A 26,748-nucleotide genomic window follows, 5' to 3' on the forward strand; every position below is an offset into this window, starting at 1 on the left:
TTATTCTGTTTTCCATGTTCTAAATCCTTAAAGTTCAGCTTAAATAAACGTCATGTACCAGCTCCTTAAACAGCATCAGCAATGTAAACAGCATTTAAAAACGCAAGAAGTTCAACTTTATGAAAATTACATCTGCAGGCTGTTAAAGGAGAATCTGCAAGAAATGTCAAACATACTGTTCCTTGTGTACTCCACTGAAATAACAAGAAAGTTGCATCTGGAAACAGTTACTGGCACAGGACTTAAATAAAGTATTGCATTACCTTTAACAAACTTAATATTATTAATCAAGAGTCAGATATAACAGTGTCACACAGCTGGCTTGTAATTCAATTGATTTACCTTCTTGGGAGATGACAATGGACTTTGATGATTTGATGGCTTTGCTGTCCAGAGTCCAGGTGACAGCTGCAGGGGGATCCGAGGAAATCCGACATTGTAAGACCAATTTTTCACCATCTACTACTTTAGCATCCTGAAGCTTCTCTGTAAAAGAGGGTGCTGTTCCTTTGCTTGGTGTTGGCTTGCTTGGTGGTGGTTTGCTTGCTGCTGGTTTGTTTTCAGGTTTTTTCCCAATTATTCCGCCATCCACCACGGCACACCCGTGTTCACAGTTCCTGTCGTTCTTTTCTTCTTTTTTCACTGCTGGTTTGGCAACAGGGGCTTCAGAATTGGGGGTGGCATTCTGGGCTTCAGAATTGGTGCGGGCATTTGGTGCTGGGGTGCCAGCATTGCCATTCTCTGCAGGTGGCTTTTTCTTTGCGCCCAACACAGATCTGAAATCTGTGACAGCTGGTTTAGGAGCTGGCACCTTCTCTGGCAATGGGGTTTTTGGGGTGCCCTTCTTGGCCAGCACAGAGCGGAAGTCCACCTGTTGAGGAGCATGAACTTTCCTTTCCTCTTCTGACAAGGTCTTGGGCTTGACCTGCCGCTGCAGGTTTGCTCGGAAGTCCATTTGCTCGGCTGGGATTTCTTTCAGTTCCTCCTCAGAAAAACTTTTGGTGCTGACTTTCTTGCCTAAAATGTCACGGAAATCAAGCTGCTCAGCTTCCTGCTGCCTCAGGCTCTCCTCTGTGTGTTCCCGAGTTTCCACTCGCCTCTTCAGCACACCCCGGACGTCTTCCTGCTCTTCCTCAGCTGCTCTGGTTTCACTGCTGCTCTTTCTGAAGACACTTGTTCTACCAAATGTTAGTGTACCATGATCTCCACCATCTCTTCGCTCTCCAGAGCTGGCTGATTCCCTCCCACTATGATCCGAAAAAGAAAAGAAAGAGACAGCCAGGAAAGGGGCTGGTTTAAAAATGTCAGGGAACAATCTCAGAGCAGGAACAAAATGTGTTTATAGAAGGGGAGGTTGATTAGAGGAGCACACTCCATTAGTTTATTGCATCAATGATGACTTCAGGATCCATATAAGGGCACAAACAAAAAAAGATCTTCTCTACTCTGGCTTGGTACAATGTGCTTAGCCTGTATGATGAAAACAATTTGTTGGGTCACATTTGGGGATTAGATTGAACAGCAGCCAGCCTGGGTCTGTAAGGGCAGGGAATTAACGGAGCAAAAAATAGAACCCACCCATGCAAGTCCCTGGGAAAAATACTCACTCTCTGAGCATTTCTGCTCTGGAAGCTGAACTCTCTCGCAGCATCAAAGACACCTGGCAGCTGCATTCTCCAACTTGGTTCCTGAAATGTTTAAGTGAAATCAGAAAAGCAGAGGTTTCTCCCTCCAAGATTGTAACTTACCTGAGCTAAGTGACTGGGTATTGCAATAAAACAGCTCAAAAAGAGGGCGGCATTGTGGTGGTTGACTGAGTGGAGCTGGTCCCCTTATACATGGAGCCAAGCTATCTCAAATAGCTTTTTCTGATTTGTGACTGTCTACACTGGGAACAACACACTCCACGAACAAAAATCAAAGCAATTTACAGAATGAAACAGCTGCAAACAAACAAGCTAAAGGAAAACAAATACAAAAGCTGGAAAATCGAGGCAGAGGAAGGGGCTATTTTGCAAAGTTGAAAATCTTTCCAACTCTGCCTACTGTTTATTTATTCAAGCCCAAGCTCTTAAGTTTCCTAATGTTAAGATATTAAAAGCAGGGTCTCATTTCCTTCCCTCCCCCACAGCCCAACCAATCAGCAAATCCCATCTACATGGATTGCTCCAGCCTGTGCATGTTTATATTAAAAAACATAAAAGTGTCACCATATATGGTGCTGAGTACTTATTCTTCCTTTTGCAGAGGAATACCATGGATGCCTTCTGAAAAGGGCTCCCATTAAAGAATTCATCAAAGCGCTCCCCCCACCCCCACTGCACACTCCCTCCCACAGATATATATCATCCTTCTAGCCCCAAACAGCTCTTCTCCACTTAACACAGAAGATGCCAAAACCAAAATTTAACTCCCCAAGGCACCAGCTCTGTAATTGTTGCCACTGCTTCCCTGAAATACTATTAAAAACACACAGACCTACTCCTTTAAATTGATTAAGGACTGGAGATATTTTTCAATAATGAGAACACTTTTGTTCTTCCCAATATAAGCTAACAAATGGACTGCAAACTCCCAAATGATTTTTCTTTTTAACAAAAATATTTTTTGTTACTGAAAACATGTCTTGAACATAGCAAAGGATTTGTGAAATTTGGAGGACTTGGGAGGAAGGAAAGAGATGCAGTTTTTCCCAACTCTGATCACCTTTCAAAAGACTCTTGCTAGATAAGAGCACCTTTAAGCCTATTTTGCTCTGAATTTTAAAACATGGACTTGGGAATGCCTTTCTGTTAATTTACCATACACATATTGATTGGCTTGTTTTTAAATAGCCCAGAGAAATGGATTCCTAGGTGTTGTTCTGTTTGGGTGACTAAGCTATAATTTGACTCATTTGCAACTTGCAATGGAGTCACACAGTATGCAAGGGCATTAACCCAAATGCAGCAAAAGATTATACTTTTATAATAGCAGTTAGTGCCATCACCTTTTCAGATGGATTTCCCTTGTTTTCTGTTGCTTTACATAATTAAACAATGGGTCAGCACAGTGTGAAATCAAGCCTTTAAAACCAAGAAGAAACCGCGGAGGCTGACCAAAGTTACTGGACTGAAAAGTTAAGGACTTGCTGGTTGGTAGGAATACACCTTATTTGACCTTAAGACCTTAACAACAAGAAGTCATAGAAATACTTTCAACATTTCGTACCCCCAGAAATGCAGACTATGTACACTAGAAACTGCTATTGATGCCAATCCATTTGAACAGCCCTCAAAGCCATAACCCTAATTTCCTTCAATACAAAAGGCTAGAGAACATCCAAGTACCAAACAGAAACCGTCCAAATGGCAAGACAAGTGCCAAGTCAGTGCAGGGAGCATTTAAGTCAGTTCTATGCTGGAGATCTGCCATTCTTACGTCCTCTTATATTTGACCTCCATTTGGAGGCAAGATAAATAGAAAGAAGTGCACGTGTCACTTCCTCCCAACATACTGATTGACACTGAATAATGGCAAGATACCATCGTTGTCTTCAAACAATGCCCAGATTCATTTCAAAATGCTGGCTTTTGCAAATATTGAAACTCAAGATTTCTTTTTTTCCTTTACCCTTATTCTCAGAAGCTTTTAAGATGAGTGGAAGCACTCTGAAACTGCTTAAGTAATGCTGGGCTATTAACAGGATGCTCATTTACCCTAAGATACCTCCCATAAGTCTCCTAGAGCCCAACTACTCTCTCTTAAGGACTTAAAACAATCCAAAGCTGTCAAAGGAGAAGAGACCATGCAAGTTGAAGTACAGATATTTCATAGCATTCATCAAATAGGGAGGCACCACTGCTCAGCTTCTGTCATGACTGTATGGCAAAAATATTTGCCCACAAGAATTATGTCACCAGTGGGAGAGGTTAAAGTAACAGAGACAGCACTCTCCCAGGAGATGAATCTAGGGGTACTGAAGTGACCCTGACCACTGTGAAGAATAATGGCATTTCTGCAGGACCCACTTCTACAGTGCACCTTTCCCTCTGCAAAGTCTTCGCATGTGCAAAGAAACAAATAAGGAAGGCAAGGGAGACCTTTTTAAACTAAGTTATTTTTTTCACAGGGTTTGGAAAATAAAGGAGGGAGCAAGAAAGCAGGAGAGCATTTTGTTCTCTCTATTTTTAAAACCTTGGGAAACACATACGAATTATGGCAACAGTAGAAGTACCTAGATAGACAAATGATTCAAAAGGTAGTTTTTTGATCTTAGTTAAGGTTTCTGATTCAAGTGAATGGCTGAAAACTAGACCACTGGATACAAACCTTGAGTATGCCTCTTATTCATCACGTCCCTGTTCAAAAGCATAACTTTCTCGGGTCAAATCCTGCTTTAGATTGAAATCAGAGGGAGTTTAATTACTGGTATTAGGAGAAGGGACAACATAATTTTGTGTTCTGAATTCAGTTGCAGAGTCTAAAAAAGTGAAGTTACTAGCATTGACCCACCTTCATAAGATGGAAAAAGTGAACCAAGCCAAGAAAAATTAAAAAGGATTGGATGATTTAGATGCTAAATTCAATCAAGAATAATTCTGGAAACTTTGTAAATATTTATGCAATTTCAGAATTTAGGCAAGGCAAGATAAATAAGGACAGTTAGAAAAAAAAATAGAGCTTTGTGGTATACATGCACTACTGCAAGTCTTTTGGGTCTCTGCTGTTTTGAGTCTTGGCAATAACAATATTCTGTATCATGAGGTTCTCTGTGTTAGGATTTTATCAACAACCCCCTGGCCAAAGACAAATCTCAGTGGCTCTGTTACTGTGGAATAAAATGTAAGACATAAATAAAAGTTATGCTTAGTAGTTACAAAGACGTGTCTGAAAGTGTTGAATTTTGCAGGATTGTTCTGTATAATGCCCATGCACAGGATTTAACTTTAAAATGTCAAGGAATAAAACAAACAAACAAAAGCAAAACAAAACAAACAAACACACAAACAACAACAATGACAAAAACACACAAATAAAGCCTCAGCTGGAAGGCCTGAAGCAATCTTAAAAATAGCTCCATCTCCTATTGTGGGATCCATTTTCCTGGAATGGCTTTTATGTTCAAAGTATCTTGAAATACTAGTTTCTTGGCAGAGTCTACTCAAATACTTCCACTGAACCTTAGATGAGACTTACTGTCTGTGTGTCCCTAGGAGTCACTCTCCAGAGGAAGAGGAAAAAAAGGTATGCACTGTTAACTACAATGTGAGGACACACTGAAAATTCCTACTGACCTATGAAGTGTGAAACAGGTATTGCAAAGTAAATTATATTTTTTGAGAATGAACAGAGAATAGTAAATTATTTGATCCCTAGCTATAGCTGGTATTTTCAGGTAACTGTAAAGCCTCTGAATGAGATTTTGCAATACTTTTGTAAGTTAGTTAAAGAGGTAGAAAGCCCCAAAAGGAACAAACACATAAACAAGTTCCAGGAAGCTTTCACCCCAAAGAACACAACTAATCTACTGGCTCACCAATTTAGCTGACATAACACAGACCAGATCTATTGACTTCAAAGAGGATCCACTGACTTGCCTCACTTTAGGGCTTGGAAAAAATTACTCATTTTATTTGCATTTTAGGGTATTGAGAAGGAGAATAGAATGGGAATAGGTCATGGTTTCTTTTTCTAAAAATAGACAATGTATTGATAACAAGGTTTGTAAACAGTATTTTACACAAAGACAGAGCCATATTTACTGTGGCGTAACGGAATGTAATCTGACAACTACATTTTATATAACCTGAAATGCAGAGTATTTGAGGTACCAGTGATTTATAAGATGAATGTTTACCTCTGATTTTATTCACATTATCAAAATCTCTAAATAAGGTTAATCAATATTAACCAAGCTTTTATGGAAGGTGATAGATGAGGAGAAGAGAAATATTCAGCTTCAGAGAAGACAAAGGTTAACAAGGCAGATGATTTGTTTAAGGGACTACAGGGGGATTTCTGAAATCTCTAGTGTTGCCTGTGCCATTATGAAGATGAAGGTTTTGTTCAACAACCTCAGTCTCAGTCCAGTACTCCATTTTCTTTGCTTATCTTTGTACTTACAACGTACACACTGACTGAAAGAACATGGGAAAAACGCACTGGGACCAAAGGATACCGATGCTAGCATCATTAGAAAGATGCAGTGGACAGGAAGAGAAAAAGATTTCAGTGGTTTTCTGCATAAAAACAGATTGCTATTTCCCATTTCAATTGTGATGGTTTCATGGAGACTCTGACCAATTTCTTGTCCTTCAACTGTATGACAGGCATTTGGCAGGCATGAAACTTTTTTTTTTTTTTTTTAAATGCAACACCATTTCTGAAGGTCCGAGCAATAACAGGCTCAATGGAACATTATTAAGAGAGTTGAAATGAAAAATTGAAATGTATAGGAATAAGAGGTCTGTGTAGGTTTAAAAAAAGGACCAGGAGCAGCTAAAATGACAACCGTCTTGGAAGTCAGACTTAGTAGTTTGCTATACAGCAAAAGGCAAAGCAAGAACATATCCTAAATGATGCTGAGGGAGGGAAAGAGAGAAAGCCAACCAGCAGTCACTGATGGATCACATTGGGATAATGCTGGGCCACACACCCTTGTCAGTTCACTCTGATGAAAAAAGAACTAACTAGGAAAATCCTTTATTACACCCAACTTGTAGAAACCAGAGTTTTAGTTTGTGAGAAGCCAGCACAAAAGATGTGGAGATACCAGGACAGCATTTAGGGCTTAAGAATAATGGAGAAAACAAATTGGAAAACAATTAACACTGGTATGAAACTATGCCCAGACTAAGTAAGGGAGTTGAAGAAGGAATGACTCCCTGAAAGCAGCTATGCAACATACTTCTAAAATTAATACATGAAAGGAGCTGCACATTTCATTTGAAGAGAAAATGATTATGTTTAAAAATAGTCCACTGTGTATTGTTAACTTCTGTATAAATTCTTCTCTGAATTGACTTGTGGTTTCTTGGTTATTCCATATTTTAATGGACTTTGTAGGAGTTTTTGAGAGAAAGACACTAAACGCAGCTCTCCTACTCTCAGGTGCTGTTAAGACTGCTCCTGAATATATAAACTATTCTCAATCAAGTATTCAAGACAAATGCAAGCAGTTCAACAGCTATTTAGACAAGATTATGTGCTGCTGAAAATTATTTTAGCTCTGCTGCAAACATGAAATTATACAGCTGACATTTGGCTCCTGGAATATTCCTGAGGCAGTTACTTCTCTGTTATTCATAAGCAATAAACAATTGCCTAAAAACATATGGCTTTCTGTTCCCTGAACTGTAGCAGAATTTTTACAAATGAGAGCAGGGTAAAAAGAGGTATCAGCATTCTCCTGGCTCTAATTCCAACACAGCTTTAGTCAATATGGATTAGAAAAAGACAGAATGAATGCACAGATCTTTGTGTGATCCCCTGCTATCTATCTCATAAAGGGCTTAGGGAATAACTGAAACTAGCATGTAATCAGCTGTGTTTTCTTCTAGCTACTGCTTTACTTCTTCCCACCCCCAAAAAATTCTCCTCCAATAATTTTATGGAATAATTTCTTATCTAAGCATACTGCCTGTTCTATTGTACAGTCATAACATTCTCTCCACTTTGAGAAGTGTCTTCATTGATGAATTTGGCCAGGGTGATCATCAGCTACACTGAATCATTGTCAACCTTGTTCAAGACAGCCACATCAAAGTCCTACACAAAGCTTTTTTGGCACTTCTTTGTTCATCCCTTTCTTTTTCCTCCTTCATCTATGAAGTTTTGATGAAATACCTCATCCTCTTTCAGTTCAAGTGAAACCACCAACATACATACAAGTAGAAGGTAGTGACACTCACAGTTTGGCTTGCCCTGTCCTGTTAGCAAGGTTAGCAACCTTAATGCAATTGAACCATCATTTCTAGTCCCGCCAGTGCTAATCCCATACTGAGTATTAGAAACACTACTGATCTCCAAAGAGACTTTTCTTAGATGCAAGGATGTACGTAGACATAACCTTCACAAATCAGTATTATACATGCCCTTGACCACCTTAGCTTATTGTGAACAAGCCAATTCTTCTGTAACGAGTCTGTTCACAAGTTATTGCAAATAGTAGAAAGGGTCTAAATCTACTAAAGAGATTATTTGCAAAAAGGTCATGTTGCATATCGCTTTACCTACATAAGAGTTAGTAATAAGACTTGAAATTAAAATAGCTACACTTTTCTAAAGCTCCCTGTTCTGGTGAAAAGTGATTATCTTGTCCAACTAACAATACCAAAATATACAGAGGCTACTTTGTGGCTGCCTGTAGTAGCCTACGGAAGCATACCTTAGGACTAGATATGTATGCAGTAACATGTCAATCATTTTGACAATAACTCTATTCCATTTCTGACACTGGTTGGAAAATAAACAATAATTATACAAAATCAAACTCAATGTTTAGGGGCTAAATGGTTTAAATACATTACCCCTCCCTTAGGTTAGGAAGATGAGATTAATTTATTTACAAGAAAATAAAATACAACTCGGTTTTCAAATTTTATACTAGTCTGAAGGATATGAAGCAAAGATAACTTTTTAATTGCTAAAAAAAAAAAAAAAAAAAGACAAACCAGAATAAAACAGGGCAAGTGCAAGTGATGAGGAACTGCAACAGTAATGTGGTACTACAGAGCTTTGTTTTTCAAGATTCCCAGAGAAACTATATACTGTTTTGTCCTCTCTTGTGTTTCCTCTTGTAGTTTGATTACATTTTATCATCCCTCCAAAATATTGAGTTCCTCTAGTACTCTAATGTTTTGTGCAGATAGAAGTGAATACTCTTGTTCAGGTGGGAACTTCAGCTTGAGGGTAAATATAATTAGTTGCTCCAATGGAATAAACTTCACAGCAAACATACCTGAGCTGAATTTCATATTGCCCTGCATGTCGAGACTGCACATTCCTCAAAATCAGTGTGAAGATATCTTCATTTTGCAGGATTTCACACCCTTTTCCTGGCAATATTTCTTGCCCATCTTTAAACCAGTGAACGGTGGGGAAAGGATCTCCAGCAATGGCACAGGATATAAGAACATTTTGCCCAGGAGCTGCAGTCACTGATCTTGGTTTGCTAATGAACCAGGGCTGAATACCATCCTGAGGTTCTGTAGTTTACAAACAGAATTTACAATCAGGAGAAAATGCCAAGCTTGAAATTAATTTCAGGTGAAGCAAAAAAAGAAAAACAAAGTTGTTTTGAACATACAGGCTGTAAGTTTTTAATCTGAAAATAAACCAGGCTTTAATTTTGGAAGTCACTTGTGTTAGTACTAAAATTAATCATTTACTTGGCACTTTACTGGCTCAATCCAAACTTGTATTAAGGGCAAAACAAAGGGACTTTAAAGTTGCCCTAAAAGGAATCTTGAACATTTGTCCATAGAGAATACGGGTACGAATAGCTTTAAGGGCAACTAACATTACTTTGACTGCTGTTTAGTTCAGAGATCATGTAATAAATCATTAGGAATTACATATAATTGCATTTAAGATATAACACTGACTCTAAGGCTAGACCTCAGGACAGGTCTGAATTCAGAGCAGACAATGACAACAGACTACAGACCCTCCCCTCAAGGCACAGCTTGCTGAAATCCTGGGGTTAAGATCCTTGATACTAAAAATAATGAGAGCTTCCTATCAATCTCCAATTATTTGTAGTAATGGCTATGGGAAAATAGTTGGCTTACAGCAAGATTAGACAAAGTCTAGTGTCATGAAGGTAGTGAATACACAAGTCAAGGTAAGTTTGGAGGTACTTCAGTGTTTACTGTGGGATTTACATCATACATGGAGATTCAAAGCCAAATTTTCTGCATGCAGTTCTCAAATTGCAGAAATCATGTGTTCCTCGCCCGCTAATGTTAAAATACCTGGCTCTTAGACAGCTTTTCCAAATAGTCAGTGCTTTAATTAGAAAGAAAAACATCATTAAATGGTTTACATTAATTCCATAGCTAAGTAAGCCTCATAATTATAATCTGAAGCTGCATTTAGCAGAAGTTTTGCACTGTCCCTAGGAATAGGACTCAGGAATGCATTTTTGAAATAGTAACATAATGTTCCAGAGTGAAATCATTTTTTTAAAGTTGCTTCTGCTCAATATCCTTTTTAATTCAGATGTGGAGACTGAAACTCCTAGTATCCTTCACAACAGACCTTATAAACACTCATCTACTTTAAATAGACACTCCTCCAGCACATTAGAATTATTTCCTTTTTGCATTTCCTAAGGTGGAGAAGAACATTATACCTTGTACTGTCAATGTAGCCTGCGTCTGAGTTTCTCCTAATTCATTCCAGGCTTCACAGGTATATTTGCCTGTGTCTTCAGGAAATACTTCCTGGATGTACAGACTGTACTCATTGCCTTTTTTCTCAAAATGGAAATCTTCTGTCTCCTGGATTTCTTTCCCATTGTGCAGCCAGATAATTTCAGGAGGTGGGTTTGCTGAAAAATAGCAATGAACAAAAATTAGAGACATACACACAAAAAACCAACAAAACCCAACCAAACTAACTAACAAACAAACAAAAAAATAATTAAGAAAATGACCAAGTTTGGCTGTTGTCTGCCACCTGTCTGCAATGGCATCTTCAAAACTTTCAGGAATTTCACTAACTCTGTTGATGCTGTGCAATGTAGAACAGTTCTGTCTTATTAGAGTTAAAATGCAAATGAATAACGGAAGCATGTATACAATAGGGAGGGGAAATGATTTCTAGTTACCATTAAGGTAGCTGACAAGGGTTTCTATTATCAAAGTTCATACCAGGACTGCTCTCTCCTGCAGCGCTAATCCTACCTCAGCTGACAGGAATTCGGTCTTGCCCTGTTCAAAACAAAGGCTATTACAAGTCCTCTGATATTTAGTTTTAGTTCATCAGGACTTGATAATGACCTGATGATTATTCCAGTAAAGAAACACTTGTACAGGTCTGAACATGTTAACACCAAACAATGTTCATGCACCCTGAAGAACAGACTAGACAATCCTAGTTTTCACTTTTTAAAACCTAGTTCCTTGAAATATTATTTCAAACACAAAGTCACCTGCTAGAAGAAGAGGAGAATGGCAAAAAGTGCAGCAGGACCGAAGGTGTTTATATAATACTGTTCTATGTCTACGTACCTGATACCTCCACAGTCATTATCACTTGACTTCCATCCATTACCTTGAGGTCAGTCAGGCCTTTAAGGAAGATGGGTGCAAAAGTCTTGTTTAACTTGACAGCCTGTGCACTTTCTGCCTTTTTGCTGCTCTTCTTTTCTGTGAAGTCAAGAAGAGAAAAAAAGTGATCTCTTACTGGAATTTTCATTACAAGCTTTGATGTTAGGTTCAAACTGGTTTGAACTGAGTGGTCTTGTTTCAGTTCTCACAAGGCAACGTCACTGAAGCCACTCCAATACAGCTGTTTTCTCTGCCAATGCTCCAAGCAGGAAGACAGGAAATCAGAATAGAACTGTCTTTCCTGCAGAGACCTTCCTAAGTCATTATTAACACATATGGTTGAATATCACAAAGAAGTTTGCAGTCATTTCCCCTAAGTACACATGCCCAGGTACAAAAAGAAAAAACAATTACTTGTAAACAACAAATCAATACCTTTAACCAGTGCTAACTTCACATAAAAATCTTAAAATAAGTAACAAGCTGCTACTCTCATTGAGTAGTTAAAAATTTAAACTCACACAAATATAGGATTTGCCACTGTATGAAACTAGAAACCAGTTAGTCTGTTAGATGGTCAATGTCAAATGGATCTGAGAATAGCTGAAAAGTTTAGCATACTCCTCTTGTGCATTACACTTAGCCAACTGACTGATGATGGGAAAGTCTGAAATCTGAAGTTATCAACACACAGCATGAAACAAATTGTTGGATTGGGGCTTTTTTTTCTTTTTCTTGAGGCTATATAATCAAGTGACTAGTGCTGGAGTTAACTACTGACCCTTAAAAATAAAATCTAGCTGTGATACATTTCCAGTACCTGCAATGTTTTTCTCCACCTTGTATTAAGAGACAGTGATGCGAGGTCACTTAACGGCTGAGGGCACTGGGCCTGTTCAGCCTGGAGAAGAGGAGGCTGAGGGGAGACCTCATCGCAGTCTACAACTTCCTCGTAAGGGGGTGTCGAGAGGCAGGAGACCTTTTCTCCATTAACACCAGTGACAGGACCCGCGGGAACGGGGTTAAGCTGAGGCAGGGGAAGTTTAGGCTTGACATCAGGAGGGGGTTCTTCACAGAGAGAGTGGTTGCACACTGGAACAGGCTCCCCAGGGAAGTGGTCACTGCACCGAGCCTGACTGAATTTAAGAAGAGATTGGACTGTGCACTTAGTCACATGGTCTGAACTTTTGGGTAGACCTGTGCGGTGTCAAGAGTTGGACTTGACGATCCTTAAGGGTCCCTTCCAACTCAGGATATTCTATGATTCTATTCTATGATTCTATGAACTGTGTCCTATATGGTCCACTAGACCAGGAAAGATACTTCTGCTCTAAAAACCTGAGCTAAGACACTTCTGGAGACGAAGTAGTGATCATGACCAAATGTAGGAAGTCATAAATATTTATCGGTCACTTGGATACACTTTTTGTTTTGTTTAGCTTGAGTTCAGACTTCTTACGTCTTACCTCTAAAATGCCAACCCGAGTTTCTGTCCATACATGAAAATAACTTCATTTTGCTTATTTCTACCCTCAACATTTTCAAAGGTATATCAAGATCATCCTAAACAGTATTACAGTAACACAAAGTGCCAGACTGGAAAAAAACAGATATTCCTACAATAAGAAGCTGAAAGCACCTAACTGAACAAGTCCACTGAACTTCCTGGAGGCCAAAAGTTAAGCTTCTCCCAGGGCTATTTGAGCTCTATGTAAATTTGGAAGCTGCCTGGAGAGGAAGTTTTTCCTCCTCTCTAGCAAAGGTTTTTCTAGCCAAAATCTTGTCCTTCTGGCTTACGTTGATCTTTTCCTGGCACTGAGAAGCAAGACATTGATGCATGTGAGAATGGAAATATGGGACCTGACTGAGACTCACTCAGAGCTTGGTGTTATGGACTTTGTAGTCTGAAAAGCTTGATTTTAAACCATGTTCATCAGTCTTAGTGCATTCTATAGTACCTGCTTGTGGATACTGATACTAGAAAACATGTGTGAAGTTGGGTCAAACCCATCTGCACTAATAAACCATCGTGGTTCACCATATTCCTAAGTTTCGTACTGTTTACTCAGGGAAACTGCTACTTACAACTACTGGACTAAGCAATATTAGCACATATTCCTTCACTACTCCAATGCATTGCAGAAAATTGCTTTGTACCTTAAACAGAAACAGACCTGTCAGGGGAAGCAGAAATCCATATAAGGTGAAAAAGAGATGGCAGTCTTATTTTATTATAAGTTTCAGGGAAAACTGAATATAATTACACAGAGGAACACTAAGATTGATTATTAAGTTTGAAATACTGAAAACCTGAGGATCACCTCAGGGACGGAAACAAAAGCAACTTTATTGTATCATAACCTTTCTGAAGACATTCCTACCTTTGCAAACTTGTACACTGTTAGATTTAGTCCAGTCCTTTAAGTACTACATGATTTCTCGATACCTGTTACAGAGCAGGAATAAAAATAGTTCCCTTTCTATTGCTGATATTCTTTGGAGCATTGGAACAGTGAAGGCATTTCTTCAGCAACAGATATGTAATCTTCTGCATCTAAAAGCTCAAAAATATCTAAGAAGTTATAAATTACACCTAAGTCAGCATCATATGGGAAATTAGATGCTTGGTCATGGCTAAGGCAACCTGCATTCCTTTTCAAATATGTGGCATTCAGGACAGAATAAATACATGACTAAAAGGACTGACTCCATGGCAACTTGAACAGACTTTCTTCAGAAGCATTCTACCCCTACATGTTTTGTTTTTTTTTAAATAAAATATTATTTTTAAATTATTTTTTATTTAATAGGATATCTGATTTTATGCTACTGTTGTTCAATAGTACATGTTGGTCAGTAGCTTATGTTTATTCTAACAAATTGCTTAGGCAGAATGTAACCAAAATTGTCTACTATTTTTTCACCTGGTAGCAACAATTAAAAATATTTAAATTCTAGTCCCTAAACATTATTTGTTCGTTAAGAAAGCACAGGGGCTCGTTTCATGTAACAATTCTTCCTTAAGATCTGATATTGTAGACTTCCAGATTTAGGGAAAAAAAAAGAAAAAAAAAAACACAAAACAAACAAACAATATAAACCAACCGATTTACTGACAACTTGAGTTTCTAGCAGATGTTTTACACAAAACACCAGAGTTAGTTTTAGATAAGTTATTTAGTTTTGTTTAGTCTTAGTCTAAAATCACTGCATTTTCTCAGATGTAATCACGCAAAGGGCAAATTACAAGGTCTGAATCTTAACTATCTTCAAATTCTGAGGCTTGTAAATACTTTTAGCTGTTAATTTATTACATAGCAGCATGCAGTGACTCAGTGCTCCTCTGACAATGGCTTTAACATTTCACAGTTTTACCATGAGGTAGCAATGGTGTACATTTTCATAGTTTATATTAATGTATGTAAGCTTTTCTTGAATTTTACAGATCATTTGGAAAAATAGAAATCAAATTGATTTTGGAGGGTACTTGGGAAAAGAGAGACACTACTCATTCACTGAGCTACAGACAATGTTCATCTGTCTGCAGAGCCCAGAACAGGAGGAAAAGAAAGAAGAAAGCACCATTGCTACTCCAAGCTCAGGTACTGCTAGCCACTATGTTTCTGACTGAAACAAACAAACAAACAAACAAAACAACAACAAACCAAAAAAGAGCACATCCTCTTTTACAACACTGTGGGCATATTTTTGCAGCCAAAACTGCAGACGTGACACATGGCACCAGAAAGAAAATCCAGAATCTAAAGAAAATTGTCTGACATTGGCATTGAGGGCATGACTTTGCTATATGCCTGCCCACCATCAAGCTTAATTAACTGGATGTGAAATAGAGGAGACCTGATCTCTTCCTATTATGCTAATGCGCTCTAAGCACCTACAGCCGTTTAGCATCTCCCCCACCACTCTTACTTCTTATTGCTTCTAATTAGGAGTAGGTTTACCTCTAAGAATGAAAACAAGGAATATAAGAGTTAACACATAGCAATACCATCATAGTGACCACAAAAATTTCTACCCTGAGTAGCTAATTGTCTCCTTCCTCTTCCTTTCCCCAGTCAGCTTCTGCTGCTGCAGGGAGTTCACCCTATGCGGATCACGCCAAAGCAATTTGTGAGGAACACCAGAAAGCACTAGATAGCATGGGCTTGATAAAACACAGATACATCTCAATAACTTGTTTTCAGATTGCAACTAGTTTATTTTGCAGAAGCTTATAAAAAGTCACAATTTTTAAGAACAACTATTGGTTTCACGCAGGTCAAATCAGGCAAGATAATACAAAAAATACTGTGATTTTCTCAAAGCCTGATTATAGAGCATTGAATTCTCAAAGGCTCCACTAAAATTACGAGCTCAAGAAGTCTAACAGCTCTTTGCACAGAGCTGTGGTCTGGCATAATGCATAAGCCCAGCTGGGGCAGTCTCTGAAGAGCTGCGGTGTCTCGTCATTTCAACAAGCATTTGATAAGGCATTACAGAAGATGACAGATTTAAAAGGCCACCACAATGATCCCACTTATATGTTTCCTATGTTTTTTTGCCTTTCCTCATTTTTTAATATGCATGAATGTTGGAAAATGTCAAGTAATAAGATGCACAGCTCAATGGGAAACAAACAAACAAGACAGTCCACATCTGCCACTCAAAATAGCTTGGTGCTTAGCATGGAAGACCAGAAATAGTTAGCAAGGCATTTAAAGACTACCTTATAAACCCACATATGTTTTTCTACAAAGCAAGTGTAGTATAGGCTTTTCCCACAGTATTGCCTTACCCCTAAGGGTTCATTTTTTATTAGAAAGACACTCTAATAAGCATTTGAATCTGTGTTTAGAGAAAAAAGAAAAAATACTTAGTGCATTAAATCCACAGAGATTAAGGAGAATTCAGACCCTTCCAGTTATTTTCTTTCCTTTTCTTTAAAAAAAAAAAAAAAAAAAAAAAAGAAGATAGATTCTCAGCATATTTGGAAGGCAATGGTAAAGAGATACATTGCCTCACATGCAAAACTTTCCATTCATTTCTTATATTGCTCTCCTGTGTTTGTACAATCAATAGTAAATTAATCCCTCTGTAGATACAATATCAGATATCTATTTATAAACCTTTATTAATAGAACTTTAAGGTGAAAAATATGCTTTTCTATTCATTGTCTTTTCTTAAACCACAATTTCAAAAATACTTTGCATCAATTTAACCTCCACATATCTGCAGACAGGAAATTACTGCAAGACTAATATTAATGTTAGCTGTGGGCCTGAGCCAAAATACACTTGAATTTTTAAAAACCTAGACCTAGTGAATCAGAACTTGGTGCTTGAACAGAACTTTAAACATTTATACTGTAGAATGATAAGCAGAGGTGGGTTATTGTGTTGAAGGTGTATATGTAAAAGAAAAAGTCAGTGGAATATTCATGCTGCTCTGAAGTTACCTTGCTATGAATCAGTTGTACCATACACATATACCTGCAAGTAACAACCAACTATTTACTTACTAAGGTAAAAGATAAATTTATACACACAGAAGGAAAAAAATGAGTCAGTAGCCTCATTACGGCGCTTTAATTCCTGGATTTGCTATTGAAGCTAGAGTGAAGCAGAAAGTCCAGATAAGGACACAAACTTCAAGATTTCCAAAGACTGAATTTAGGTTCTACATGGCCTCTAGCTAAAACAGTTAACAATTTATGGACATTGTCTATCCTAAAAAATTTTCTTGCTTGTTTGCCTGCCCAGAGGTACTGAAGACTTATTAATATGAGCTGCAGAATGCTGACATCTCCTGTTGAAATATCAGGACTTCAGCATGCATTACACTGCACAGAATAACAGAGAAGTAGAGGTCGGAAGGGATTTCTGGAGACTGTCTAGCCCAACCCCCTGCTCGAGCAGGGTCAGCTACAGCCCTGAACATATACACCATCAATGCAATAACTCAGCTGCAGAGGATCAGGGTTACAACTGGTTACAGGTCAGGGACACGCAAAGAATAGAAAGTTTGCTGCATTATGTTCAGAACACTGCAAACACGCTGTTTAGTCTTATGAGAGATTTAATTATACTCAAGGAATCTGTTTGCCAGAATCACATGGTTAACTGCCAAATAATGCCTAGCGTGAGCCGTGCAAAAGGACTGCCTCAGCAACATTTACCATTTATGGTGTTTAAATATCATTTTGGCTCAGAGGCTAATATGTCAACTGAGCTGAGGGGAATGCTTAACTCAAAGAGCTCTCCATGTGAGTGAGCTCAGAGAGAGAAGCAGCAGATTTCACTAAAATCTTTCAAAGAAAAACTCAGATTCATGCATATTCATACAGACAGAGCTGTAAAGCAGCCTGGCCAGATGAATTAGTCATTTTGAAAAGAGTTTCACCTCTCCAAATATTTTCAATGTAAATAAATCCAGCTGTTACCAGATCTCACATTAACAATGCTATCATCTCCAAAAAATACTTTTTTTTTTCTTTTTCTTTTTTTAACAAGGCAGAAAATGGATATTAGGACACTCATCTCATTTGTCTCAGGCTTGAAGTGATAGGGTAAAAATATGCTCTGCAAGATTTCCAAGAATCGCAAACTTGGCTTATACTGGCATAAAAAAAAAAAAAAAAAAAAAAAAGAGACCTCTATACACTTGAGACATGCAGAGACATTTCTCCTTTATTAAAGATCACAGGTTGGTATGCCATTTTGCAGACTTTGGTCATGAGAACTAGACATTTAATGACCTAGCAGTGTTTTTCACATATCTAAGTCCCAACATCTATTTCTGCTGTTATAAATGGGCTTTGTACATGGAAGGTTTAAATATCCTCGGGGGATGCTTTGTAGTTACAGACTGGGTGCTATGCACTGCATGCATTGCACAGAAATATTATTAACCCCAGACTAACAATGCCCTAAGCCTATATTAGCCAGGGTGGTTAGGGATATATAAAGGAAGCTGAGTTCCACTTTATCCAGCCTGGCAATCTATTTATTTTACTGCAGTACTGCAGGATAGTCATCCAGCCTCTCCTGCAGCTCTGTGTACATTCTTTCTTCTTCGAGTCTTTCTCTCTGTATGGGATGTCAGCAGGTCTTCAGCATTTTAACCTCTGCTTTGTCTATTCAGTTTCTTCTGCAGCCCACAGCATTTGAAAGAGACGTCACCCCAGAAATTCTACTATCAAAAGGCTGACAATACCAGTAAGACCCATTATTTGTGAGAAACGTGGTCAAAAATCTCCATTTATTCTGCTGAGGACTACAAAGTAGCCAGCTGGGTTCACTGCAGAGCACTTCAAAGTCAGCAGACCAAATCTGCAGTGACAGTCTCACTGGAAGTTTTTGCAGTCAAAGAGCTGTTTGCTTTTGCCTTCAGAACCATCTGCCTTACTAATGACTAATGTTTGTGAGTTATTTACGTCAAGTGATTGCTGCTCTTTTGTCACTGCCACAGACAACAACTCCACGGAAGGCCTGAGAGTGTGTGCATCTACCAAATGCATTTATACAGCAGCTCAGCTGGCCCTCTGCTAATAAATTCCCCAACATTAGCTAGTCCACTAGAAATTCACTCCGATATCTGCACTAATATAGCATTGCTGCAAACGTAATTATACCAGTCTGACAAGGAGAACTGCAGAAAAGGTGATTTGTATACACGTGATCAGCCCAGGTTAGCTCTGTAGTGAAAATGTGCATCCAGCTAGGCAGAATTTCACCTTTGCATGTTCAGTGTCAATTTCTCTTTGGCCACACAGGTAGAATTTAACTTAACTGCAATGCATATTGAAGTGCTGAGATACCACTTTGATCATTAGAAAAAGCACGGACTCTGTGTGAGCAGAAATGGAATGGAAGCACTGCAGGAACAAGTCGCATAAAGTGCAAGTGTCCCTGAGGATGGCACTAACAAAGAGTTAAAGCCCCATTAGCCCTTCCCTCCCCAGGTCAATTCACTCTAGCAACAGAGCTGTTGTAGCATGGCCTTGTTTGTGGTCAGTTGTCTCTTCTTGATGAATTCATATTGGAAAACTATACAAAACAGAAAACTAAGACATTATCCTGAAAAAAAGGCAAGGTGTGTCCGTGGAACTGTAGGTGAGTCAAGGTCCAACTAAAAAGAAGCTCCGTTCCTTTCCTCTACTTCAAAGGAATGACTTGTTCATTAGGACTTACACAGTAACCTGTGTTAAAGTGCTTAAACTTCTCTGTACCACACATTTTTCCAATTTCTAAAATCAAAACCTTATACCTCTAAAAGTATCATTATTTGACAAAATTACATTTTACAAAGAAGTTTGAAAACAGGTGTTAGAGTGGTATATATGCCTAGATAGGTACGTTTTGCAACCCAAATGTTCATACTACAAACCCTGTTATGCTGCTTCTGTTATGTGGACAATTCTGCCTTTTCAGGCAAGAGAACTGCATAGACTTGCAAAATTATTGAAGACAAGGCAGGACCTGCTAATATTCAGCATGGGGACCTGTATTCGTAGGGGGAGGCTTTCTGCTTATTCTTCTTGACTCGGTAAGAAATGACATTTTTGTAGTAGGACAAGGATGGAATACTTCTCACTATCTGTCCACAGGGATACTTCTCACTACTATCTGTCCACAACAGTGTAGTTTCATGACATCTACTCTCCAGGGTCAGTACTTGTCTTTGGCTGAGACAGGGCAGAAGGTAAGATGGGTCTAAGCAGCATACAAGCATTTATGCCTAGTGGAAGTGCCCTGCCAACAGCTAGGTTGGACTTGGCACATAGGAAAGAAACCTTACCCTCTTCATGTTTTCATCTGGGAGCAAAGGCTAAGGACAAAGAATATTATTATTTTTTTTGTTGTCGTTGTTCTGTTTAGTTTTCCTTCAGAAAATTAGTAGCACTATGAAAGAAATGCAAATGAAAATGTAATTCATGAGATTCTTGTTTGGTCAGTTTACTCAGAGGAGTTTTTTTTTCAGTTTGGGTGTCCATAATAACCTAGAATACTAATACTAGAATCTATAATGTAACCCAGTAAGATGCTTAAAGAACACATTGATGAGTTTTTAAGACTAAACTGAAGAAACATACCTTCAAGAGTTCACCGTCCTTACTTGGCCTTATACACTCCAGCTTATCTTAAATTTCCAGATTTATTTGTAGTCACCTAAATCAAATACAAATGTTTCCCTGAGGCAAACTCATCCCCCCTTTTCCTCTTACTTTGGCCTTCCTCTCCTCTCTACTTTTCCCCCTATATAGTGCTGTTCATAAAGTAATTCTTCAATTTCCCCCTTTATAGTCTTTCTCTCTGCACATGCTGAATATCCCTTGCTTATACAATCATAACTCTTTTTCATGGTCATCCCATTTCCCTAGTTCACAAAAAGTTTTCTCATTTTTACAAAATAGTTTACACAAAAGTTTTTTCATTTATACTCAGCAGAAACAAGCACATCATCCTCCTCTCAAACCAATCTCTTTTGTTTACTCTTTGAGAGCCATTTTTTAATGATTATTTTCTTGAATATGTGACAAAAATCTGACTAGATATTCATGCCCTCTGCTTTACCCTAACCATTGGATATACTCTTCTGCTTATGCAAGAATTTTCCTTCTGTAAGTAAAACTTCTATAAGATTTTAGCACTGAAGCATATGTATGCTTATTTGTATATATGTTTTACATCCGCAGGTAATGCAAGGTGATCAAGAGGCTTCTAAAATACTGCCAACACGTCTGCTACCAAATCCAAGAGACATAAATAGAAAGGGACAAAACTTCACACTAACAGAAGTACAAATTGCCTTAAACAGTGAAAAGAGAAAGCACAGATATATCCTTAGAGGCTGTCTTAATGCTCCTAAGATTTTAATTCACAATTTGGGAAACTGCATGGTTAAAGATGTATTCCACTTTTTGATTTGTAGTTTAAAGGTAAACATAAAACATACAGGTGCACTTCCATCTACATCTCTCACTCTGCCTAAGTATGAGGCACTAGATATGGAAAGCTTACCTGTTATAACAGGTCGTTTCTAGCACTTGGCCATTTTACCTGTGATGTTCTTGGGTATATAGTAATTATAACTGGTACATAACCAGTCCGCAGACTAAGTTTTTCATTGTCAAGTACTCTATATGATGTAGTCATGACTGATGGTAAAAAGTGACTAAAATATGTTTGCTCTTTGTCATTTGTTTAGCAATATATACAAAAAAAGTCTCTGCTTTGATAAATTCAGGTTACATTATTATTATTATTATTATGATGCATGGTAAGGAAGTTCTGTGAAACAAAGTTGGAATATGATTCATAGAAGTAAAACAAACTGGGTAAATTCATAACCACATGAAAAATTGGGAGAAAGTCCAGAAAATGAATACAGACAGGAATGATGCTCACTGTTAGAAACCATGTCCATTTTCCTCCAAACCAACAAACACAAACAAACAAAAAAACACCCACTCCCAACTCACTTATGTTTTGGAACTGTCAGCCATTAATTTTGATTAGGGCTTCTTCCCATCTCACAGCTTGCCTACCTCAAATCTACTGCACAACAATTTCTGTAAGGTTTTACAGTCAGCCTAATTCAATAAGATAATTTGATGCCTGACTGAATTCCCACTAGCTAATCCATATCAGCTGCTTTTGGAAACATTCTCTGGGGTAACATCATATCCATGCTTTCAAAATTACTCAGGTGTATATTCAGTTAACAGGATTTATATGTTTTTTGATGACTTCCACTCTTCAGTTAAAGCTGGAACATCATGGAATTTGGCAATCCAAATTGGGAGTTTACCCCTGGACCAACAAAGGGCCATTCCTAAGACTGTTAACAAAACTGTCTGTTTTCTGTCATTCTGGTATACAATACTTAAATGTTCACAATTGAGAACACCATCAGATGTAGGGGGCTTTCTTCTTGTTGTTTTTCTTTTGAAATTGTTATTTTTTTCTGTCAGCTTTGTTCTTCGTTTATAAAAAAAAAAATTATTACAATTCCTGCCATTTAACTTTTGCTCATTCTGCAATCACTCATCCCTCATTTGCATCCAAATTTGGTTCCGCTTTTTCTGGAAATGGTTTATATCAAGAAGCTGTCTTTAGAGAACTTTGTTTATATTGATGGCACAAATCCTATATCATTAAAAACTTCCACACATGTTTTGCTTTTGTCCCTCATTTTTGGTCTCTAGCCAGCATTGTGCTTCATGTTTGGTCTTGAGGTGCTGAAAGAAGGCAATTTATTAAAAAAAAGCAGCTCAGTCTTACAAGGATTACAGCTGTTACTGACCCACGTAGAGTACTGGACCAAGAACTTTAGGACACTCTTGAAAGTACTGGAACAGCTTCTTTGATAGCTAATATTAACTCTGCTTACAACAGCTTACCTCTGGCTTTTCAATATAGTAACAAAAAAATCTTACTTTCATTTAGTGCTCTGAACCAGTTCTTCCATAGCCAAGCAATTCCACCAGGCTACTGGTCTGGAATGCCTTCTGAACATTTAACAAGACTAGACTCTTGAATTTTGGAAAGTCTTCTATAGTCCTTTATATTTATGTTACGCTTCAAATACACCAAATTTTTTTCAAATAAATATTGGCTTTGAAAAACTGTCACAATTATTTCATCACTCTCAGCAAGTAAGACAACACACTTCACTTACCTTAGGCAGAAATATTTGAGAAAGAAAGCTGTATCCTCTCAATTAAGGATTCAAAGAGAGGTTGCTTATTGCAGTGATTACCTTCTTTAGAAGATAACTATCTGTGAGAGGTCATTCTGAGATAGAAAGGAAAATAACCCATGACCTAAAGACAATGTCTCTAATGAGTGGAAGAAAAGACTCCTACCTGAAAGCCTTTCTTCAACCTGCTTATATTTTACAGTCCCACTCACACCAGACAGAAAAGTGACAGGAACAAAATAAAGCGGTTTTCCAGATAACATCTCCCTTCACTGCTCAGATAAACTGGTTACTAGAGCAGGGGCTCTGACAGGCTTTCAGGTGACTCTAATCTGCTTGTCCAATGATCAATGAATGAATACAGTAATCGGATTACAAGGGCTACTAGCTTCCCTACATAGATATTTATGCTGGGGAGGCTGCACTAAAAAAAATAACAAAAAAGCCCTGTGAACTGAAAGTGGTTGGGGAGAAAGAGGAACAGGTGTGAAACCTGGAAAGTGCAGTGCTGGCAGAGAAGAAGAAATGAGGTCAAGAGCCAATGAGCAGGAGCAGCAGCATTTGCTGAATTGTGTTTGCTCACTGAGGGAGGCAGCATTAGGCCTCTGTTGAAGAAAGCAATATACAAAAGAGCAGCATCAGCAAAACAGTTCTGGGAGACTGCAGAGCAACAGAGCCCAGCAGACTATCCCAGCTCTAAGCATGTGCTACTGCTATCGCTAGCCAGGCTTTGCACACTCCCTCTTAAAATCAATGCTGCTTCTGCCTGGCATGAGGTGGCTCAAGAAGTCCACATGATGAAAGAAGAGCTGCAGTAGGTCAGATGTTTTGTTTGTCATCTACAGGTGGGCAGAACTGTAAGACAGAAGGACATTCTCCTGGTAGTCAGCCCTCACGTAACAAGCACTCCAGCTTGATACACTGGAAAAATTAAATAACTGACTCTCTTACATGCACACTCTGTTTGCAAAGGAAAAAAAGCTTCCTACACACAGTATTAATTTTGTACAGCACAATTATAGATTGATCCCATCATTTGTCCCATCCCTCTTCCTGCTCTCCCTCACCTTTGTAATCTTGTGTAGCATACCCAGGAATTGGTGTGGATGTCAGGTGGTGGTTAAATATCCTTTTGACACATCTTTGCTACAGGTAGGTCTCACTTATGGTTCCTTGTCAGTGAATAGTTAACTGACAGAGACAATTACATATCAGAAGGCTTATCTGAGGTATGAGACAGACCTGAAGAACAGTTGCTGTGCCTCGAAGTTGGCCTTAATTCCAACTATACCAGTTATTACCACTTGTCATCTTGTCCATATACTTCAACTGCCACAGCTACAGCAAAGCACTCTAACCAACTCATTATATGTACAGACAAGTCAATTAATCTCTCCTTGTCACATTTTTCTATTCATTAAAAAAATAGTTTAAAAGGTCAAAGACTTTGACAAAAAGCTGGATAATATTAATATTCAACCTCAGTGTCTACTATCACCATCAGTATATAGTCACTGAAAATACATTTCAGGTAACCTGAACATTTAAAATTTACAATAACAGCAAGAACTCAGTCATTCATACAGCAGTTAAAAGCTTACAGAAAAACTTGCACATCAGCCCCAAAGCTTCTCAAACTTTGATTTTGCTGTGAATGGAAAATGATGTATAAGTCTGAGTGAAGAAAAAAATCTAATGTTTTCAGAGTGACAAATGATACTCTTGTGGGAACAGGGATGTCTGTCACAATGTTTGAGTAATCGGGACTGTTTCTCACCTTTCAGGATTTCTTGCATTAAACTAATTAATCTAGCATTTCAGCCAGTGCACGCTTCTCACTGGAGAATTCAGTTAGAAAACATTCTGATGGTGTTCAAAAAAACTTTAAAATTGAATGAATTTTTTTTGAATTGAATTCAAAAAAAAAGTGCTGCTCATTCTCTGGAGCTCATCTCTATCCTGCATTTCAGCTTTAAGAAACCACCATCACAGAGAAGACAACTGTCAGGATTCAATTTAGTCTACTTAGCCTTTCACAAGACCAGAATTATCTTCACCTTGATTAACTTACTTTCTTCAGAGTACCTAGTGTCCCTTTAGTCAGCCTGCCTTTGTTTAAGTGATCTTCACAAGAATTAATAGTTTGAATTTGTGTAATTTTTAAGACCAATACATTTCTTAATGCACCATCCATAAGAAGTGTGGGATTTTTCCAACAAGATGCCAAAGCCTCCTACAAACGGCTAAATGCCTTCAGCTTTTTTCATACAAAACCAAGGAAGGACTGAGATTGCTGGCCACAAGGCAGAATTAATCCTGCTTAGTAATAAGGAAGGAAAAGATAATTATAAATAACAATAAAGCCAAGCATGATGATTTGGAAAGAAGCTGATTTCTGACACAGGTCTGATATTGATAATATGTCAAGAAGATTAATTCTGTCTTGGATTAAATACAAATTACAGTTCAGGTACAAAAGGAAAATATTGCTCTAGCAATGAATGAACAAACTGAATGCTCCATAAAACCTGAAAACCATAAATCATCTGGGAGACAAAAGAGAAGAGATGAGTTACAGTTCAGAAACAGCTTGTACAGACTTTTTCCCACTAATCAGTGTCTGGTCAGGAGAGGATTTATGAAGTTTTCTCTCTTCCTGCATGTACACGGATTTCCTGCTGTAATCTGTCTGCAAAAGCCAGGCATTTAGAGAAGCCTTAGCTGCAGCATTCAGGGTCTCAAAGAAGCCTAAAACCAGTAAGTGTTTGCTAGAGGATCTGATGGAAATATATAAACAGATAAGAGATCTGGAAATCACGATTTTAAATTTGGTACTATTTCTGTCAGGGAAATCCGCATTGATCTGAGTGTTAGGGAAAGTTACTCTAATCCTCACGGCAATAAGGACATAATGACTTTTAGGGAGGAAGTGGAGAGCACAGCTAAGGCTGTAAAAGCTTTAAACACATGCCTGTCATGCATGTTCTTAATTCTGCTCCTCTTTGTCCCTCCACACTCCATGACTCCCAGAAAACAGAACAGGATGCAGAACAGAGGAACTAACTCCCCATAGTAGAGTAGCTGTAGCATTACAGCTTTTGAGCCCCAGACTAGCCAAAGTATAAGAGGAATCCAAATCAGTGCAACAGTGCCTAAATGGCCTGAAATAGCTCAGAAGAGTACAGAAACCTAGGGAAAGGCTAGGTCACTAAGTGCTCCAACAATAGCATTGTATGTCAACCCTAAAATAACTTAGAGATTATTAGTGAGAGGGGCTGTCTTTTTTGATTCTGTGTCCCAGTGAAGAATCAGCAGGTCCCATGTCAAAGACTGCTCCCTTGAGGTGCAGTTCTCTCAGTTGCTCCTTAGCTAATGCAGACGAAATGCATCAAAGAAATTATAAATGACAGTTTTGAGAATGTATTTGAGAACATAGTTTCAGGCTTATTTGAAGTCAATGTTTTCTTACTTCATGCCTTTTTTGAGGAGGTAGGGTAGGTACTACATTTCCAATTCTGTAATCAATAAATTAAGTTGTAGATTTACCACAATTACTCTGTTTTCATTTTTCAGCTTGCCTAGAGTTTTAAGTGGATTCACATAGACTGAATAGTTGCAGGCATATCACTGAAGTGCTGAAGACAAACACCACAGAACAATGGCAAAACAAGACAAATCCAGGGATCCCAGGCATCACGATACATTTCCCACTAAGATACATGCACTAATTTGCTGCAGGCATTATTTGGTCCTAGACAAATGGAATACTTCCCTTGGCAGCTGTCACTCATT

At 38.3% G+C, this 26,748-nt stretch overlaps 1 protein-coding gene across 8 annotated transcripts in view; it reads right to left on the minus strand.

Moving 5' to 3' along the window:
• Window positions 1-26,748, minus strand: part of MYLK (myosin light chain kinase) — a 209,729-nt gene that overhangs the window by 72,786 nt on the left and 110,195 nt on the right. For 7 of the 8 annotated variants that reach the window (XM_072040779.1, XM_072040780.1, XM_038182232.2 and 4 more), the window contains 5 exons: window positions 11,217-11,354; window positions 10,337-10,534; window positions 8,942-9,188; window positions 1,608-1,688; window positions 343-1,247 (listed from right to left, as the gene is read on the minus strand). In XM_072040779.1, coding sequence (XP_071896880.1) covers window positions 343-1,247; window positions 1,608-1,688; window positions 8,942-9,188; window positions 10,337-10,534; window positions 11,217-11,354 — 1,569 coding nt within the window. Of the gene's footprint in view, window positions 1-342; window positions 1,248-1,607; window positions 1,689-1,748; window positions 2,061-8,941; window positions 9,189-10,336; window positions 10,535-11,216; window positions 11,355-26,748 lie in introns of those variants that run through there. The other variant, XM_072040783.1, reaches the window with a different exon arrangement.

This window comes from Anas platyrhynchos, chromosome 7 (assembly GCF_047663525.1).
Source record: "Anas platyrhynchos isolate ZD024472 breed Pekin duck chromosome 7, IASCAAS_PekinDuck_T2T, whole genome shotgun sequence".
Taxonomy (NCBI): Eukaryota; Metazoa; Chordata; class Aves; order Anseriformes; family Anatidae; genus Anas; species Anas platyrhynchos.